The sequence below is a fragment of the Ctenopharyngodon idella genome, chromosome 16, assembly GCF_019924925.1.
Source record: "Ctenopharyngodon idella isolate HZGC_01 chromosome 16, HZGC01, whole genome shotgun sequence".
Classification (NCBI taxonomy): Eukaryota; Metazoa; Chordata; class Actinopteri; order Cypriniformes; family Xenocyprididae; genus Ctenopharyngodon; species Ctenopharyngodon idella.
In genome coordinates, this window is record NC_067235.1 from 9,899,226 (window position 1) to 9,920,035 (window position 20,810).

Here is a 20,810-nt window from a genome sequence, read left to right on the forward strand (position 1 = left end):
GCTGAAAAATACATTTTTTGTATTTATTTTGGATGCTGTAAATAACTTTTACAATAAAAAACTATTAAGTCTGATTCATCTGAAATATTTGCGTGATCAAGTGTTTGACTGCTGGACATTTTATTTTTAACTGAAATGCATAATCTATAGGCTATGTAATTCAATAACCTGTCACATTTAAAAAGTCTATATCTTCTCTACAAACAATGGTAACGTTAAAACGTTTAATTAATGTTTAAAATATTATTTAAGGGCCTGTTAATGTTTAATAGCTGGTTTGCTGCTCATATCTGTCCGTGTTTGATTGATAAACTGGGAAATGCTGTTGTTATGTGACGACAGTTTAATCTATTTTGCAAACTCGCATGTTCATCACAAGGTTAAATCCAGTTAGATAAGTTAATAGCTAATTATTGAGGCTTTCTGTTCAATCTTGAATAACGTGACATGACGCTTCCATAACGCATCTGTATCCAATATACCTTTGTTGTTCCCATAACAGAGAGCACTGTTTCTCTGGCATTTTTAAATGGCGCATAAAATATAATAGTTTGGCTTGGCTTGACATACAGTCTAATGGTCTTACGAAATATAAATATTAACAAAAATGCACAGAAAGCAATTCACAAATGTACAGGTGGTGATTCACAAATAAATGCAGGCAGAGTTGTGCTTGTGACATAAAAACATATTTGTGAATATGTTTTTTTATTAGCAAATCTCTTTTTATTTATTTGTGAATTTAATTAATTTTTGTGAAACTCAACATATATTTGTGGACCTCATTCTATTCATCTGTGCATATGATTATTTTTTGTGAATATCTTTACATTTATTTGTGGATCATAATCCATTTATTTGGAATTTTGCTACAATTCTACTCCCATATACCCCCATTAGGTCACTCACAAGATCCAGAAAACTAAGATAAAGATCAACTTTTCTTCTTAAGTATTTATTGTGCGTCCTTACAATTCAGCTTAGTAATTGTGTATTTTGAACTACATTTTAAAAATGAATTTATATTACTGTTGAATACATGTATATGTGGTGCTAAAAGTCAAAACTAATGTATCAGACATTGCTAGCTGGCAGTTATCAGCAATATTAGCAAAAATGTCATTTCCGCAACATGTCTTTACTGCAGCATTTTTAGGTGTTGCAGTAAAAACCTTGTGTTGCGGTAGAGCCAAATTAAAGTTTTATACTGTATATTACATTGATCAGCCACAACATTAAAACTGCTGAAAGCTGTGGTGGATATCATTATTATATCATTACAATGGCACCTGTCAAGGGGTGGGATATATTAGGCAGCAAGTGAAGTCAGTTCTTGAATTTCATGAGTTGGAAGCAGTGAAAAGATCTGAGTGACTTTGACAAAGGCCAAATGGTGATGGCAGAACAACTGCATCAGAGCATCTCCAAAACAGCAGGTCTTGTGGTGTGTTTATGGTATGTAGTGGTTAGTACATACCAAAAGTGGTGCAAAGAAGGACAACCGGTGAACTGGATTCAGGGTCATGGGTGCCCAAGACTCATTGATGCACATGGGGAGCAAAGGCTTGCCTGTCTGGTCCGATCACACAAAAGAGCTACTGTAGCTCCAAAAATTGCTGAAAAACTTAATGGTGCCCATGATAGAAAGGTGTCAGAACACACAGTGAATAGCAGTTTGCTGCTTAGCAGTAGAATGGACAAAGTGCCTATGATGAACCTTGTCCACCACCGAAAGTGCCTACAATGGGTATGTGAGTGTCAGAACTCGACCACTCAACCAAGAGATAACAGCAGGATACACTATGGGAAGAAGGCAGGCTGGTTGAGGGAGTGTGATGCAGGCAATGTTCTACTGGGAAACTTTAGGTCCTGGCATTCGTGTGGATGTTACTTTGACATGTACAGTATCTCACAGAAGTGAGCACACCCCTCACATTTTTGTAAATATTTTATTATATCTTTTCATGTGACAACACTGAAGAAATGACTCTTTGATACAATGTGAAGTAGTGAGTGTACAGCCTGTATAACAGAGTAAATTTGCTGCCCCTCAAAATAACTCAACAGACAGCCATTAATGTCTAAACCGCTGGCCACAAAAGTGAGTACACCCCTAAGTGAAAATGTCCAAATTGGGCCCAAAGTGTCAATATTTTGTGTGGCCACCATTATTTACCAGCACTGCCTTAACCCTCTTGGGCATGGAGTTCACCAGAGCTTCACAGGTTGCCACTGGAGTCATCTTCCACTCCTTCATGACGACATCTCGGAGCTGGTGAATGTTAGAGACCTTGTGCTCCTCCACCTTCCGTTGGAGGATGCCCCACAGATGCTCAATAGGGTTTAGGTACCCTCAGCTTCTTTAGCAAGGCAGTGGTCGTCTTGAAGGTGTGTTTGAGGTCGTTATCATGTTGGAATACTGCCCTGCGGCCCAGTCTCCGAAGGGAGGGGATCATGCTCTGCTTCAGTATGTCGCAGTACATGTTGGCATTCATGGTTCCCTCAATGAACTGTAGCTCCCCAGACCATGACACTCCCACCACCATGCTTGACTGTAGGCAAGACACACTTGTTTTTGTACTCGTCACCGCTTGACACCATCTGAACCAAATAAGTTTATCTTGGTCTCATCAGACCACAGGACATGGTTCCAGTAATCTATGTCCTTAGTCTGCTTGTCTTCAGCAAACTGCGGGCTTTCTTGTGCATCATCTTTAGAAGAGGCTTCATTCTGGGACGACGGCCATGCAGACCAATTTGATGCAGTGTGCGGCGTATGGTCTGAGCACTGACAGGCTGACCCACCACCCCTTCAACCTCTGCAGCAATGCTGGCAGCACTTATACGTCTATTTACCAAACACAACCTCTGGATATGACGCTGAGCACATGCACTCAACTTCTTTGGTCGACCATGGCGAGGCCTGTTCTGAGTGGAACCTGTCCTGTTAAACCGCTGTATGGTCTTGGCCTTTGTGCTGCAGCTCAGTTTCAGGGTCTTGGCAATCTTCTTATAGCCTACACCATCTTTATGTAGAGCAACGATTCTTTTTTTTTCAGATCCTCAGAGTTCTTTGCCATGAGGTGCCATGTTGAACTTCCAGTGACCAGTATGAGAGAGTGAGAGCGATAACACCAAATTTAACACACCTGCTCCCCATTTACACCTGAGACCTTGTAACACTAATGAGTTACATGACACCGGGGAGGAAAAAGGGCTAATTGGGCCCAATTTGGACATTTTCACTTAGGGGTGTACTCACTTTTGTGGCCAGCGATTTAGACATTAATGGCTGTCTGTTTAGTTATTTTGAGGGGACAGCAAATTTACACTGTTATACAAGCTGTACACCCACTACTTTACATTATAGCAAAGTGTCATTTCTTCAGTGTTGTCACATGAAAACGTATAATAAAATAATTACAAAAATGTGAGGGGTGTACTCACTTCTGTGAGATACTGTACCACCTACCTGAAGATTGTTGCAGACAATAGCAATGGTGTTCCCTGATGGCAGTGGCCTGTTTCAGCATGTTAATGCACACTGCAAAAATTATTCAGGAATGATTTGAGGAACATGACAAACAGTTCTAGGCGTTGCCTCTGACTCAAAATTCCACATATCTCAATCCAATTGGCATCTATGGGATGTGCTTACTGAAAAAATCTGATCCATGGAGGCCCCACCTTGCAATCTAATACCACAGGACACATTCAGAGGTCCTGTGGAGTCCTTGCCTTGACGCATCAGAGCTGTTTTGGCAGCATGAGGAGGACCTACATGATATTAGGCAGGTGGTTTTAATGCTGTGGCTGATCAGTGTATATTGAAAATATTAAGTCTATTGTAAACTAAATATAAAAATGCCATTTTTTCAACCCTATATGATACCATCTACAATTAGATGCAGAGAGGTAATGAGAAAAGACCCAGACAGATATAAAGAGTTTTGGGAAAAAGAGCTTAAAAAAAGAGCAGATAATGTGTATTTTTGGACACATATTCAATATGTGTTTTGTGGCCTTATTTCAGTGACTTGAATTTTTTTGTTTTTTCAATAACCACACATAAACGTTATTATCTCAAAAATACAAACATGTACATACATGTTGCTCACATATTATGGTAGCCTAGTTCATGCTGAATATAGTGTAATGAGACTTTAGCCATCAATATGTTTATAAGCAACTGAAAAAAGCACAAATATCAGGGCATGTCAAAACTTCTCCAGGGCCCCAAAAACACCCAGACCCCAGAGGATTAATTACTCACAAGACAATAATAATTGCTTTGGTAATATTCGTAAATTAATGTCCAGATGTGCTTGAGTTGTATGTTGTGTTAGGCATTTTGGGGCGTATTTTAACGATCTAAGCACATGGTCTAAAGCGCATGGCGCAAGTGCACTTAGGGCGTGTCCGAATCCACTTTTGCTATTTTAGTGACGAAAAAAAAAACGGTCAGCACGCCCAGCCTATGGTCTAAAAGGGTTGTCCCTATTCTCTTAATGAGTAATGGGTGTGTTTTGGGTGTTACATGCAATAAACGAATCAGATTATCATCTCCCATTCCCTTTAAAAGCCAGTTGCACTCGCGCCATAGCGGATTCGCTATTTACATGGCGGAAAAAGTGGGAAATGGATCTGCTCGTGTGCGAGGTTAAAGTGCGTGAGCACACTACGGGACAAGCCAGATTCCACCAAATCATTTTTATCTTTATGCACACAATAATAATCTTTTACATTGTAATCCTTTTATTTTTAATATTTGGCATGATTGTGCGCTGCTGTGCGTCCGTGTGTGTAATAAGCAGAGTGTACACGAGTTGTGCACCCGCTTATAGGCGCATATTGCTAACACGCTCTTTAAAAAAAATATATATATATATATATATTTCACTTGCCTCAAAATAGCAACACGCCAACACTGAACCTGAACACACCTTGTTTTCAAACCAGCACGTCCATGGGTGAACAGATGGGCACGAGTGCATTTGCTATTTAAACAACATTGCACAGGTGAAAATGGTAACAGCATTGAGCCTGGCACCATTTTTCATTGTTTGATTATCAGTTTCACCTGTGGGTTGTTTTCGTTGATTGGTTTGTTTGGTCTATTTAAGCCCTATGTTTCTATCAGTTCATTGTCAGTTCTTGTGATATTATGTCGTTGTTCTGTTTTCTAGTGCTAAGTGTTCTGAGTTTGTGTTAATAAATATTTAAACTGCTGCAAATATATCTGTCTCCTCACCTTTTTGCAACCGAAGTGTGACAATTGCATAGACAACCAGGTTTTATAAAATCTTGCTAGCTGATAAAAACACACTTTGGACTATTGTAATCCGACTGACTAAAAATTGGCAGTCGGATTCGGCCTTGAAAAATCATGATTGGTGCATCCCTAGTACATATGTCTATTCTGCCTTAAACATTTGTTTGTTTGTTTTATTCTTCATTTTTGTGTGTACTGGAAGTAAGCATGTAACCTACCCCGGTCTCGGGTGCAAAATGGCTTTGATGCCACCCGGAGCAAACTCCAGACAGGAGGGGGCAACTGACAGAGCCTGCAAGTCCCCAACTTTCTTGAGGGATGTAATCGCTAGCAGAAACGGCATCTTTAAAGTGACACATTTGTCAGATGCCATGTCCAACGGCTCAAAGAGTGCCAGGGATAACCGTTCCAAAACTACAGTCAGGTCCCAGATTGGAATCCTGACTTGAGCTGTAGTCCTCATCCTTAAGCTTCCATGGAGGAAGCAAGTCACAAGATGGTGTCTCCCCAGAGATACACCATCTAAAGGTGTGTGGAAGGCAGATATGGCCACCACATACACTATAAGTGTGGATGGTGAAAGACCAGCAGAGAAGCGGTCTTGGAGGAACTCCAGCACTGAAGCCACTGGGCAGTTGACTGGGTCAAACAGACGCCTGCTACACCATATAGTGAATACTCTCAATTACAAAGCAAAGTTTCCTCGTGGAGGGAGCTCTAGAATTGAGTATCTCTACTACCTCAGCAGAGAGACCTGCATTTAGGAACTGATCCCCCTCAGGGCCCAGACCCACAGTTTCCACATATCCGACCGAGGGTGAAATATTGAGCCCCCAGCCTGTGTTAGGAGGTCCCAGGAGGGCTACCAGGCCTGAAAACCAAACTCGGGCCGGCCAGATTGGGGCTACCAGTAGCAGATGGACCCCATCCTGGCGAACTCTTTCTAGAACTCTCTGGAGCAGAGTGATCAGGGGCAATGCATACAGCCAAAGCCTTGGCCACAGCTGCACCATAGCGTCCAGTCCCAAAGGGGCTGGATGAGTGAGGGAGAACCAGAGGGGACAATGCGAGTTCTCTTGAGATGCAAATAGATCTATGTCCGCCTGGCTGAATTTCCTCCAAATTAGCTGCACCAGGGATCGCTTTCAGGGATGATGCAGTGTCAGGTGAAAGATAAGCTGCCAAGGTCTCTTTGACCTTGGGCATCATCCCATGACCATTCTCTTTGAGCCCCACTATCGATGAATAATTTTGAACATTGGGAATTTAAAGCCTGAAGGAATATGGCTTTTTCCAGGATCTCCGACGTGGAGGTTGTGGTGTTAATTGAAGGAAGCGCTCATCTAGCTTGCTTTTCTTACGCTTTCTTACGCTTCCTGTCTCACGGCCAGCCAATCGATGTTAAGTTTTGCCACGGTACGAGTGACAACCTCCACTAACTCCTCACACTGCGGTGAATAGGCTGGCGAGTCACCCAAATCACTCGCCTCAATGCTGAGCACATCCAATTCTTCAGAACCAGACACGCTCAGCATTAGGTGCTCGCTAGGGGCGGAAGAAGCCGTCGAGTGGGCTTCTGGATCCCGAGGATGAGCATTGGACCCAGAGGTTGAAGGCTAAAAAAAAAAGGGCTGAAGCTGTCTCAAACTCCTCATTCTAGATCCATCTATGAACCCCATGAGTGAAGTCACCGAGCTGCCTCAGCAGCCGCGGGACCCACACTGCGGGGAGCGCAGAGCTGGCCGCTCTCAGAAAAAGCTCACAATGCTCACAGTCAGCCCTCTCGAGGGTTGACCGAGCATGCTCCGCTCCCAAGCAGCAAACACAAATGTCATGTGTATCCCCGCCCGTGATATAACAAGGACAAGGAGGAACACATTTTCTAAACTGCTGCTGACTCACCATTTTATGAAGATAAATGAATGATATATAGTGAAGCTGAAACAGCTGTGTTGCTGGCTCCCTTTATAGCTTCCGCGTTCCATTTGCACACGTCACGGGATGGCGTTGCACCAATCAGAATTGGACTAGTTGCACATGCCTTCAGGAGTGCTTACGCTTAAGGGATTCCCCAAAGTGTCGTATTCATGACACAGCACGAGTTCCCTCGAAAGGGAACATAAAGGTCTTTCTGATTATCCTAATTGTCAATAGCCCAGTGATTGCAATTTTCTTTACATATATATAAAATCAAAAAATTGCTTCACCTTAAAAAATGAATTTTTAAAGAAAATTCAGACTTATGCATCCAGCAGTTAGAAAACTGTCCTCTGGGATTTCAGAAGGTCTGTGAATAAAGATTTACATCAAATACCTGCCTTTATTTTTATTGCGAGGGCAAATACTTGTTAGAAATAACATCAGATGCTAAAAGGAAAGAGAATGGCTTATTTTAGAAATGTGCTTTTAATGTGAGTCAAAAGAGGTAAACTAGGCCTACATATTTTAATATTGGCCAACAGGACGAGGGCTTAAATTGTTCGGGATAGTTTTGGTGCCCCTAATTCTGCCCAACCCTGTTTCTAGTGTGGCAGTGTAAGTAAAGAAAGACACAGTGAATGTGCTACCTAAACATCTTTGGGAGATTTTCCTTGCCATTTTTGCCTTTGTCTTGCTCACTGTAGGTAAGGCACTATTGTCTGTAAAGCTGACTCGTGAAATGTGTATTGTGAAAAATGCTATAAAATCAATTTAAAATTAAATAAAAGAAAAAAAAATATCAGTCATAATGACAACAATATTAGAATTAATAACTCACAGAGCTTTTCTGCAGTTCCCCACAGCTGGTATCAGTCTCCTTCTACCCTCCTCTGATGTTTTGTACTTCTTCAGATCAAACTCATCCAGCACTTCCTCTGATATCTGTAGCATGTAGGCTATTGCTGAGCAGTGAGCAGCAGAGAGTTTATTCACTGAGTGTTTCTCTGATTTCAGAAACTTCTGAATCCCTTTGAGCAGACTCTGATCATTCACTTCAAGAAGACAGAGAAACAGATTGATGGATCTTTCAGCTGACAGATGTTTGTCGCTCTCGATTTTGCCTTTGATGTAGGTAGTGGTTTCTCTGATGGTCTCTGAACTGTTCACTGTGTGTGTCAGTAGATCCTGTAAGAGTCTCTGATTGGACTCCAGTGAGATGCCCAGCAGGAATCGAAGGAAAAGATCCAGGTGTCCAGTTTTACTTTGCAGAGATTTCTTTACTGCTTCCTTCTGGAGACTATGCATTACATCAAAAAACTGCAATGCATTAGAATTTTTGATCACATAATGATAAAACACACAGAAAGCAGCCAGAAATTCCTGAAAGCTCAGATGTATGAAGCAGTAGACTTTCCTCTGATGAATCCCAGTTTCCTCCTTGAAGAGCTCAGTGCAAATCCCAGAATACACTGAGGCGTCAGTGACGTCTATGCCGCTCTCTCTAAGGTCCTCCTCATAGAACATCACATTGCCCTTCATCAGCTGATTGAAAGCCAGTTCAGAAAGTTTCACCATCACTTCTCTGTTGGACTGCCGGAGTTTCTCTGGGTCTCTCTCATACTTCTGATTCATCATATTTATCTGGATGAGCAGGAAGTGGATGTGCATTTCAGTCAGAGTTTTAGGGATTTCTGAACTGGGATCTTGTTTGAGGATGTTTTGAAGCACAGTGGCTGAGATCCAGCAGAAGACAGGTATGTGACACATGATATGGAGGCTTCTTGATCTTTTAACGTGTGAGATAATTCTGGTAGCTTGATGCTGATCATTGATTCTCTTCCTGAAATATTCCTCCTTCTGGGGATCAGTGAATCCCTGAATTTCTGTCACACGGTTAATGTAATTTGAGGGGATCTGATTGGCTGCTGCTGGTCTGGAGGTGATCCAGATCAGAGCAGAGTGAAGCAGCTCTCCTCTTATAAGGTTTGACATCAACACACCCACTGATGAAGCCTCAGCCACATCAGAAACATTCTCACTGTCTGAAAACATTAGTGTAATTCTGCTTTCATCCAGACCATCAAAGATGAACACAATTTTACACTCCTCATAAATCTTTGAATCGAGATCTTGAATTTCAGGATAAAAGTCAAGCAGAAGTCTGTGAAGACTGTACTGGACATCTTCAATCAAATTCAGCTCTCGAAATGGAAGCACAAACATGAAATCTACATCCTGGTTGGCTTTTCCCTCGGCCCAGTCCAGAATGAACTTCTGAACAGAGACTGTTTTTCCAATTCCAGCGATGCCTTTAGTAATAACAGTCTTTATGTGCTCTTTCCTCTCCACACTTCCTGATTTAGGTAATGGATTAAAGATGTCATTGCAGTTGATGTGAGTGTTTTGTAAGTGTTGTGTTCTGGATGTTTTCTCCATCTGTAAAACCTCATGTTCTTCATTCACCCCTTCACTCTCTCCCTCTATGATGCATAGCTGTGTGTAAACCCTGTTCAAGAAGGTCTGATTCTTCTGTAGTTTGATTCCCTCATATAAGCTTTCATACCTGTTCTTCATGCTGGTTTTGTGAGTCTCTTTGATTCTCTTCAGGACATCATTCATTGGTTGGTGTGAATCCTGCTGCAAGTCCCCAGTCTCCTCCAGAAGTGTGTGTGTCTGCAGAGCTGCTTCTGTTTCATGCTGGCTGATGTGGGTCTGACAATTGGAGGCTCTGCAAGTCAGAGGGGCCTGCACAGATCTCATCACATCATCTCTCACCCTACTGCAGAGGTAAAAAAAGAGGAATATGTAATCAACATTGAAACTACCCTTGAAGACCATCAGAAATGTTTAAACACACAGAGATATGAGTACGTCTGGCTTTGAGTGTTCAAAATTGCACTGCATGCACAAATATATTGAATGGAATTTAATGGAATTAAATTGATCTTTTGATAATGTTTGCTCACTCTTCATTGCCATGTAACCCATTTAAATGACAATAAGCAAACTTTGGGCTGTGGCAACATTAACGGTTGCACTATTTGAATAAAGTAGGGATTTATTCAAATATAAAAGTATATTTTATATTTGAATAAATCACTAAAGTAATGATTTAAATATTTAATCATGGTTCACCTTATCTTATCATCTTATTTATTTTTTTATGTCTTTTCTAAATAAATGGAACTAAATAATAAAGGCCTAAGTGTAATTATAAGGTTTGCAACTTCTATGGATGACACCATTGTTACTGTGTGTGTGCGTTATGTCTCTCAATATCATAACATGTAGAAACACTTGGGGTAAACCACGTTCAAATAACACAGCCAACATTCAGGGATACTCTACTTCTGAATTTATTTTAACTCTCTGGGGTCAGAACGCGCCGGTGCGTTTTGCTGGATTTTTTTCCGTACATATCAGCAAAATCAACTTAAAATACTCCGGCATTTTTTGTCATACAAATAAAAGTAACACATCATTTGAAACTACATAAGGTCATTACTGACAGTAAAAACAAAATGTTGTGCTTTTTGCAAAATAAAGAAAATTAACATGATGCAAGATCTGTCATCTCTGTCATCATACCATTCTGATACTCCTCAGAAAATGAACTGTAACTTAGAGAGCACTTATCACATAAACATGAGACATATGTCCAAAGAAACACTGAAATGTGAGGTTTTAAATAATGTAAGTCAAATCGAAAACAAATAGTCTGTTTATGTAATCTGTTTGAAAAGAGAGCAATGTCAGTCATTCGCAAGTCACCTCATTATCTGCTAATGTGGACACGTCCACGGAGAGCACGCTATTCAAAGGCAAATTCTGAGGCGATTCATGTAAACAGTCAACGACGCCCACTATCATCATCTAGAAAAAACCCCCCCCAAAAAAAAACGTATCGAGTTTGCTTGACAAAAGCAATTTAATGACAATTTAATGAAGAATGCTTGACAAAATCTTAAAAGTCACTATAGTATGGCCCTTCCCTACACCATACCTAAACCTACCCGTCACAGGAACCTATCCCTAAATCTACCCGTCACAGGAACCTAATGTAATTTTAACATTATTTTATATATATAAAACATTCTTATACATAACATAGTTTAGTCTCATATAAAAGAAAATTAAAGGACCCCACAAAGTCAAACATTCCGTATCTTTCATACTTTATGGGGTCTTCTGGACACACACAGAGCATTGTACATTATTATCAGTTTAAAATTATATTTGTGTATGACTAACCTGTACTATTTCTTTACAACAAAAAGCTTTGCTGGTCTATCATCTCTAGTCATACACCAATCATCATCAGTTAGCATGTGTCCCACACCAACACACACCATAGAAAAAGCTTTGCAGGTCCTATAGCCGAGAGAGAGCCTACTCGGATGAACTTGGAGCCTACTTCAGTGTGCTAAAGTAACAACGCATTTTGTTGTCAGTAACGGTAACGGCGTTGTAACGGGGGAAAAGTAATTTGTTTGATGACTCGTTACTGAAAAAAGTAACGCCGTTTATTTATAACACTGTTATTCCCATCACTGGCAATAAATGCAAACAAAATTCATTGCAAACAAAAGCTTCATTGATGTGGCACTATATAGGCTATTTCACAGTAAACACTTCATAATCTGTCCAAAACAGGCCAAAGAAATCTTGTCTAAACATTCATATCACTTCTATGACATTTTATGTATCATATTTGTTATATTATAGAGCCTATAAATGTTAATTTGCAGTTTAATATGTTGCTTACACATTTTATTTCAGTATTTATTACATATTTCAGTTGATTTCACTCATCTCAGTATAGCAATATTTTTTAGGAAAAGCCAACAAGTCAAGTTATGTGTAGTAGCCTAAACGAAACCACGTGTCTGCCCGATTAATTCACACAGAGAAACACAGAACATGCAGGATTCATATTCATATTTTTGCGGATTAATATTGACAGACACTAGTCTATATCACGATTAGAATAAAGTATTAGAAAATTAGAAAATAAAATTAGAAAAAACTTACCATTTAAATCCTCGGCTTGATCAAGTTGATCCTCGAAATGGAACTGAAACCAGTCACACTCTTCCTCTGAGGTAAATACTTTTAGAATTATTCCTCACTGCATCTTAAAACGATGAAAATTAAATGAATCTGACTAAGCTTGATGCATTTTTTCGAGCTGATGCGGGCGTTGACTGTTTGCATGGAGCCATGGATCACCTCAGAATTTGTGTTTGAATGCTGCACGCTCTCCTGACATTTCAATGTTTCTTTAGACATATGCCTCATGTTTGTGTGATAAGTATTCTCCAAGTTACAGTTCATTTTCTGACTATCAAAATAGACTTCATTCGGAGAGAGACGACAGATCACGCATCATGTTAGTTTTCTTTATTTTGCAAAAAGCACAACATTTAGTTTTTACTCTAAGTGTATACAAATAAAAGAAGACATTTCACAGATTAGAATGATGTATAACTCTTAATTGTATGTCTAAAATTGATGGAGTATTTTGAGTCTCTTTCGCACTGAAACTGAGGTGGTATCGCCGGCGTGACTGCCGCCCCCTGAGTGTTAATCAAAAAACAATAGGTAATTCAGCTGGGAATTTTCTCCTGAATAAGCTGAACAGACACATTTTTCACCCTGTCTGCTGTTTGTTTTTTAGTCTTTTGTACCAAGGATAGACTACTGTCTTACCTGGGGTCAGAGGCCACTGCTTTATGACTGAGATCAAGGGGCAGAATCTTCATAGAATCTTCACTCTTCATGGACACACAGCTGAGCTCTGAAGATTCTGATCTCAGTCTGTCTCTGCTTATGAGAAGAGACAAATACAGCATTACTTGTTTTAGATATGCCTTCTGTTTGTCTTTCAGTCTTTTGCCCCAGTTAAATCAGAATAAGAATTAGCAAGAGTTTTATTGTAGTGTTGGGTCATAGAGTCCACCTTTTGTTGAGTCCGAGTTGAGACTAAGTCCTTAACCAATCATGTTTGAGTCTGAGTCCAAAAAGGATTGAGTTAGACTCCACTCAAGTTAAGTCTGGTCGAGTCCAGAAAGTGAATAAGATTTAAAAGATTTGAAATTGCAATTTGAAATTGTAAACTCAACACTGAGCCTTTAACCCCTTACCAGACACCCCCCATTTTGGCAAGTGGGGCATAACTGACATACCCAAAATAAAAAGGTTGCTGCTCATGAATCATTCTGAATAGACAAATAAATAAACATATATGTGACCCTGGACCACAAAACCAGTCTTAAGGGTCAACTTTTTGAAATTGAGATTTATACATAATCTGAAAGCTGAATAAATAAGCTTTCCATTGATGTATGGTTTGTATTGTACTGAAATCTGAGGTTGCAAAAAAATCTAAATATTGAGAAAATCCCTTTAAGACCTGAAGGCATTTTTAGAGTTTTTTTGTTTGTTTGTTTGTTTGTTTTTCTGAGTGACATACACGAAAGTAAAGACTCATAACTCCAAAACTACAGCAAGGAGAGTCAAAATAAAATGATAAAATACATTTTTAGAAAATACATTACAATTGGACATTCTCATGCTGAGAAACTGCTGATAAAAAACAAACAAATATATATAATTTTTTATTATAATTTTCTTATTTGACATGCAATAATTCAGGAAGGCAGTAAGATAGGAGGAAGCTCTCCTACAAAAAAAGTTTGTGGTGACAGTAATCAAAAGTTACAGCATTTGGAACCAATGTAGCCTTTTTGTTTAGCCCTTGAAGCCCCCTAATGGGCATTTTTTAAATCGTTCCTACCTTGAGGAGTATCACGTGGTCGACGCAAGGGATTATGTTGATTTTGGACTCATTGAACTCAACAGACTCAACGTACGAAGAAAGTGTAAAACTCTTGCAGTTCAAAAAGCTTACACTACGTCCTATGCCTTCCCTATAGGGGAAGGCGTAGGACGTAGTTGAGGCAAATAATTGACATTGTTGGACCGGGACTGGTGTCCCTGTTAAATAAGTGTCTGCAATCAGGGTCCGTCCCGGATAGTTTAAAAATGGCCATGGTCACTCCAGTTTTAAAGAAATCTGTCTTAGCCAACTTCTGGCCTATATCTGTTTTACCATTCATTTCTAAGGTGATGGAAAAAAATTGTGTTTTTACAGCTTCAGTCTTTTTTAACTAATAATCACATCTATGAGACATTTCAGTCTGGGTTCAAATCACTGCACAGTACCGAAACTGCCCTCGTTAGAGTCCTCAATGACATCTTAATGACTACTGATTCAGGTGATTCTGTCATTTTAGTTATGCTTGACTTGTCCTCAGCCTTCAATACTGTTGATGTTAAATCATGGCTTTCCAAAAAATTTCTTCTCTTGAATTCAGATAAAACGGAAGTTATTGTCTTCAGCCCTTCTGACTCCAGAACACAAAATCCAATTGATCTTGAGTCATTAAATTAGTTTATCTCTCCCCAAGTGAGGAATCTGGGAGTGGTAATTGACAACTGCTTGAAATTTGACAAACAAATAAGCACTGTTGTTGGTTCAAGTTTTTTCTATCTTCGTTCTCTCTCGAAAATCAAATCCTTCCTTTCGGAGGGCTCTTTAGAGACCGCAATCCATGCCTTCATTACATCATGACTGGACTATTGCAACTCCCTGTATTATGGAATCTCAAAGACCCAAATTTCTAGATTACAAGTAGTTCAAAATGCTGCAGCTAGATTTCTGAAGGGACGTAAAAAAGATTTGATCACATTACGCCCCTCCTGAGATCTCTACACTGGCTGCGTACCCATTACAGAATTGAGTATAAAATCCTACTACTTGTTTATAAATCTTTGAGTAATCTAGCTCATTCTTATCTGACTAACCTACTTCACCCTTACACTCCTGTGAGAGGACTAAGATCGGAGGGAAAATTACTCCTTAAGATCCCCAGAACCCGCTTAAAGACAAGGAGTAATCGAGCTTTTGAAGTGGCTGGCCCCACACTCTGGAACAATCTTCCTAATTCTATCAGAATGGCTTCCAGTTTATCTGAGTTCAAATTATGCCTTAAAACTCATCTTTTCTCTCTTGCATTTTGTATGTAATATGTAGGTATTTGTGTGTATATATGTATGTGTATATGTATGTATGTATCTCTGTGTGTGTGTATGTATGTATGTATGTGTGTATATGTGTGTGTGTGTGTGTGTGTGTATGTGTGTATATAGTGTGTATATTTCTCTGCTTTTTTTGTTTTTAACTGTTTCTTGCATACTTTATGTACATTTCTCTTCTTATTGTTGTACAGCACTTTGTTAGGCCTGTGGCCGTTTTTAAATGTGCTTTAGACATAAAACGAACTTGAACTTGAACTTGAACATTGGATAACACGTTGCATCCCGGAAATACGAGAGACATATTTTAGCTAAATATGTTACATTATTCCGTGAGTAATATCTTGTGATCGGCACAATGGATTATGTTTTTTTTTTTTTCTGCTTTAAATGGTGATGTGATGATCTATGATCTCTATGATCTAGATTTCACCAACGCATATTACTTACAAAAATACATTAGAAAATACGGTAGAAAATTTTACGCACAGACGTATGCAAGACATGGGTTTCAGCTGTCGCATTCCTTGTGTCAAGTCACTCTTGAACAACAGACAGCGTCAGAAGCGTCTCGCCTGGGCTAAAGACAAAAAGGACTGGACTGCTGCTGAGTGGTCCAAAAGTTATGTTCTCTGATGAAAGTAAATTTTGCATTTCCTTTGGAAATCAGGGTCCCAGAGTCTGGAGGAAGAGAGGAGAGGCACACAATCCACGTTGCTTGAGGTCCAGTGTAAAGTTTCCACAGTCAGTGATGGTTTAGGGTGCCATGTCATCTGCTGGTGTTGGTCCACTGTGTTTTCTGAGGTCCAAGGTCAACGCAGCCATATACCAGGAAGTTTTAGAGCACTTCATGCTTCCTGCTGCTGACCAACTTTATGGAGATGCAGATTTCATTTTCCAACAGGACTTGGCACCTGCACACAGTGCCAAAGCTACCAGTACCTGGTTTAAGGACCATGGTATCCCTGTTCTTAATTGGCCAGCAAACTCGCCTGACCTTAACCCCATAGATTATTGTGAAGAGGAAGATGCGATATGCCAGACTCAACAATGCAGAAGAGCTGAAGGCCACTATCAGAGCAACCTGGGCTCTTATAACACCTGAGCAGTGCCACAGACTGATCGACTCCACGCCAAGCCGCATTGCTGCAGTAATTCAGGCAAAAGGAGCCCCAACTAAGTATTGAGTGCTGTATTGATGCTCATACTTTTCATGTTCATACTTTTCAGTTGGCCAAGATTTGAAAAAATCCTTTCTTTGTATTGGTCTTAAGTAATATTCTAATTTTCTGAGATACTGAATTTGGGATTTTCCATAGTTGTCAGTTATAATCATCAAAATTAAAAGAAATAAACATTTGAAACATATCAGTCTTTGTGTAATGAATGAATATAATATACAAGTTTCACTTTTTGAATGGAATTAGTGAAATAAATCAACTTTTTGATGATATTCTAATTATATGACCAGCACCTGTATATATTGAAATCCCCCTCAAAATCCAAACTGCACCTCACCGCGGTGAGGTGGTGAACATCAAGTTGGGACTGCTCATTGAGGCTATATCACCAGTGAAGAAGGCTTTAGCCAAACTATCACCTTAGGCATTACGTGAGGTGAGTAGGCTCAATAAGAACCCTGAAAATGGTGGCCAACACAGGTGGTGTCCCTTTGAGGTTGGGGTTACGAGCCTAACCGCAGCAGCAGCTGCGGCTGGTGTATGGAAGGCGGATGAACTCTGTAGAGAGTCAATGGGTTCCTCACCCACAGAGACAAACAAATTATGGGCTTCAGCTCTGAAATGATTGTCTCAACTGTTTGCTACCAGGGTCATGCATTAGGCAGTTTCCGCTTTAGCTGGGATGAGCTGACAGACCCCTGCAACCATTGTGTACACCGGTCATCTCTGGATCTCCCGTGCTGCTGGACCAATGCCACGGTGGCCAAGATTAGGATTGTGCAACCTTCCTCCACTTTAAATATCTGAGTGTAGGAACTTGCATATATTTAATTAGAATGTACCGAATGCTAGCGCGCTTATTGTACCTAAGACCATGATCTATTTAAGTCCACATGTCATTTACCAAAAAACTACGCTTCTAACCACAGCTTAAGAGCTGTAGTTCCAACCATGTAAGTTTGTGACGCTGTTTTCAGAATGTTTATTGGAACTATGGTTTCAGGGAAACGCCAAATCAGTGAACTATGTTGGTTACGACGGAACTTGCTACCATAGTTTGCTAATAATGCTTTAGGGAAACTAACCCCTGAGTAGAATGCTCTCAATGTTTTGATGGTGCTCGGAAGGCTCAATGCTTACAATTTTGAGGGAGATAAACCCATTAATTGCATACTAATAGTACTCAGTTAACAATAAACTGGGGTAAAAGAATGCATTAACATAAAATAATCGTACATCACCTTTATATGGAAGCATATGGGCAGCAATATTACATTTGAAATGTAATGTGCAAAATGGAAATGCAATATGTAAAATGGCAATGCATTTCTGTATTTAAATTCACATTTTCCATACCATATGTGCAACGTTTGGAGCAAAATGATAATTCAAATTCAATGATGTCATTTACATTTGCTATTTCCTACCCTAGTTTTAACATATAATTTAAACATATATTTTAAAGCTTTATAAGTTGCAAAATTAAAATGAAAATGTATTATAGAAATGTGATTATATGATTAGATATGTTTAATATGTTCAAGCAAAAATTGTTGCAAAAGGATCATTTAAATGTTATTTTTCTTAATTGCATTTACACTCACAGTTATAACACTTGCAATTGCATTTTCATTAAATGTCCCGCAATGAATGTAGCAAAATTCAATGCAGAATTGAAAATGCATTCCGAACCAGTCATGTCCCCGCTCCACCCTGTCAATCACTGCGTCAAGGCGGGGCTCCTGAAGATTATGCACGTCTGTTACTGATAGAACCAGTAGGCTACATTATTAGAACCATAGATATTTATGGTTGGGACGTTTCACAGAGAATGCGCCTGGTGCTCGCACACCTTATCATGAGTGCGGTCGCGTGTCTGTAGAAGTGCTGAAACAGACAAGTTGAGTGAGCAGTGCTTTACAACAGGTTACTTACTCATAGAAGTAATCTTAGACAAGCTGTCCGAGATTATTGCTTGCTCTATCAGTATGGTTGTATGTTTTTCTCTTTTTATCATTCTGATTATTGTTTAGGCATCATTTATATTAATAAAACGATGTGTAGTCCATTTGGATGCTAATGAGTGTTATTTACAATATAAATAAATATATTTATAATAATAATAATAATAATAATAATAATTTTTGTTCCCAAAAATAACTCTTGTGATGTCTAAACCCATGTTTCACATCATAGAAAGCACTTTGGACTGATGTGAACAGGTACTGGTGGTGTGATTAAACACCACAGCCTACTTGAGTACTGTTGCTGACCATGTCCATCCCTATATGACCACAGTGTACTATCTTCTGATGGCTACTTCCAGCAGGATAACGCACCATGTCACAAAGCTCAAATCACCTCAAATTGGTTTCTTGAACATAACAATGAGTTCACTAGACTCAAATGGCCTCCACAGTCACCAGATCTCAATCCAATAGAGCACTGTAGTGAACAGCAGACATGATGGCACCAGAGCTTCAAAACAGACATCCTTTTGTCCCACTGTGATTAAGACAAAAGAGCGTGATAGGACCCTTAACGACAACTAAATGACTATTGCAATCAGAAGATCCTGTGGATCGACTACCATCTGACCTACAGTTCTCTGGATTACACAAAGACGTGTCTTAATTAACATTAACTGTGTCATTCTTGTGTTGATAATCAGAGGCTCTACAAGCTCACCCGAATCTCACTAAATCCTTCAGATTGGTCAGATGACAAACTTTCTCCAATTTATAAAATTCTAATTCAGTCAACATCTTTCATGCTTGTTCTTTATTGTCAAGGTGAGATTTCTTGTCTGGTGCCCCAAAATATAGGAAGGAATCATCTGACATATTAATATTAATATTTAAGACCATATATCAGTACATTTGTTATGCCCTCGTGTGAGGCTAATCCAAAATCACTACAGCACCTTTGGGATGTGCAGGAACTAGAGTTTTGTGGCATGATAGCTTTTGTATAATGTTGAAAAACATTAGCAGTTGAGAAGTTTTAAATAAAATTTTCATTAATAAAATTATGTAAAATGAAATTGTTTCATAAATGAAAAAAGAAAGATTTAAAGAAGAAAAGAAATAGGCCTATGTAATTCATTGCTGTGAACCAGAAGAATGACTATACTCTGTGTAGCTGTCCAAAATGTTTGTAAAATAGAGAAGAGAGACATTTAGACGTCACCAGTGTAAATTTTAGGAGCATTAGGAGTGCTTTCTAGTGTGTGAAAGAGGGGTTTAAACACCAGAGGAATAGAACATAAGGGAATAGAAATTATTATTATTATTATTATTATTATTATTATTATTATAAATAACACTCATTAGCATCCAGATGGACTACACATCATTTTATTAATATAAATGATGCAAAAACAATAATCAGAATGATAAAAAGAGAAAATATATGATATGATAGATGATAGAGCAAGCAATAATCTCAGACAGATTATTTCTATGAGTAAATAACCTGTTGTAAACAGTGTTGGGAGTAACGCGTTACAAAAGTAATGCATTACAGTAGCATATTACTTTTTGCTGTAACGCAGTAGTGTAAGGCATTACTAATCAATTTTCAGTAATATTTTACTCGGTACATGTTCAGTAACGCTTGCGTTAAAACACACATTTAGCCCAAAATTTAATTGTTCAAAAAACAAAACAAATAAAAAACCCCCCAAAAAAAACCATCCAAAAAAAAAAACAAAACAGCAAGACCGCGAGACATTAAAGGATTAGTCCACTTTCTAATAAAAATGTCCTGATAATTTACTCACCCCCATGTCATCCAAGATATCCATGTCCTTCTTTCTTCAGTCGAAAAGAAATTAAGGTTTTTGATGAAAACATTTCAGGGTTATTCTCCTTATAGTGGACTTCAATTGGCCCCAAACGGTTAAAGGTGAAAATTACAGTTTCAGTGCAGCTTCAAAGGACTTTAAACGATACCAGACGCACACATACGCTTCCACCAGACCGCGATTCCGTATTCTTCAAAAAGCTTACGCTGAATGTCCTACACCTTCCCTATTAAACTTACGGAAAAAAACAGAACTGGCGTCGCGTTCGTTCCGTAAGTTGAATAGGGAAGGCGTAGGACATTCAGCGTAAGCTTTTTCAAAGAATATGGAATCGCGGTCTGGTGGAAGCACTTGTGATGTAATCATTTGTGTCTATAAAGCATATACATTTTCATTTTTTTTAAGAAAATTACCAATCGTTTCACTAGATAAGACCCTTATTCCTCGTCTGGTATCGTTTAAAGCCCCTTGAAGCTGCACTGAAACTGTAATTTTGACCTTCAACCGTTTGGAGCCAATTGAAATCCACTTTAAG

General features: G+C 39.1%; 1 protein-coding gene across 9 annotated transcripts in view; it reads right to left on the reverse strand.

The window, feature by feature from the left end:
* The window catches only part of LOC127496803 (NLR family CARD domain-containing protein 3-like), a 72,226-nt gene that overhangs the window by 31,451 nt on the left and 19,965 nt on the right, over nucleotides 1-20,810 (reverse strand). For 6 of the 9 annotated variants that reach the window (XM_051864587.1, XM_051864586.1, XM_051864585.1 and 3 more), the window contains 2 exons: nucleotides 12,902-13,018; nucleotides 8,031-9,971 (listed from right to left, as the gene is read on the reverse strand). In XM_051864587.1, coding sequence (XP_051720547.1) covers nucleotides 8,031-9,971; nucleotides 12,902-13,018 — 2,058 coding nt within the window. The remainder of the gene's footprint in view (nucleotides 1-8,030; nucleotides 9,972-12,901; nucleotides 13,019-20,810) is intronic. The other 3 variants (XM_051864588.1, XM_051864584.1, XM_051864581.1) reach the window with 1 other exon arrangement.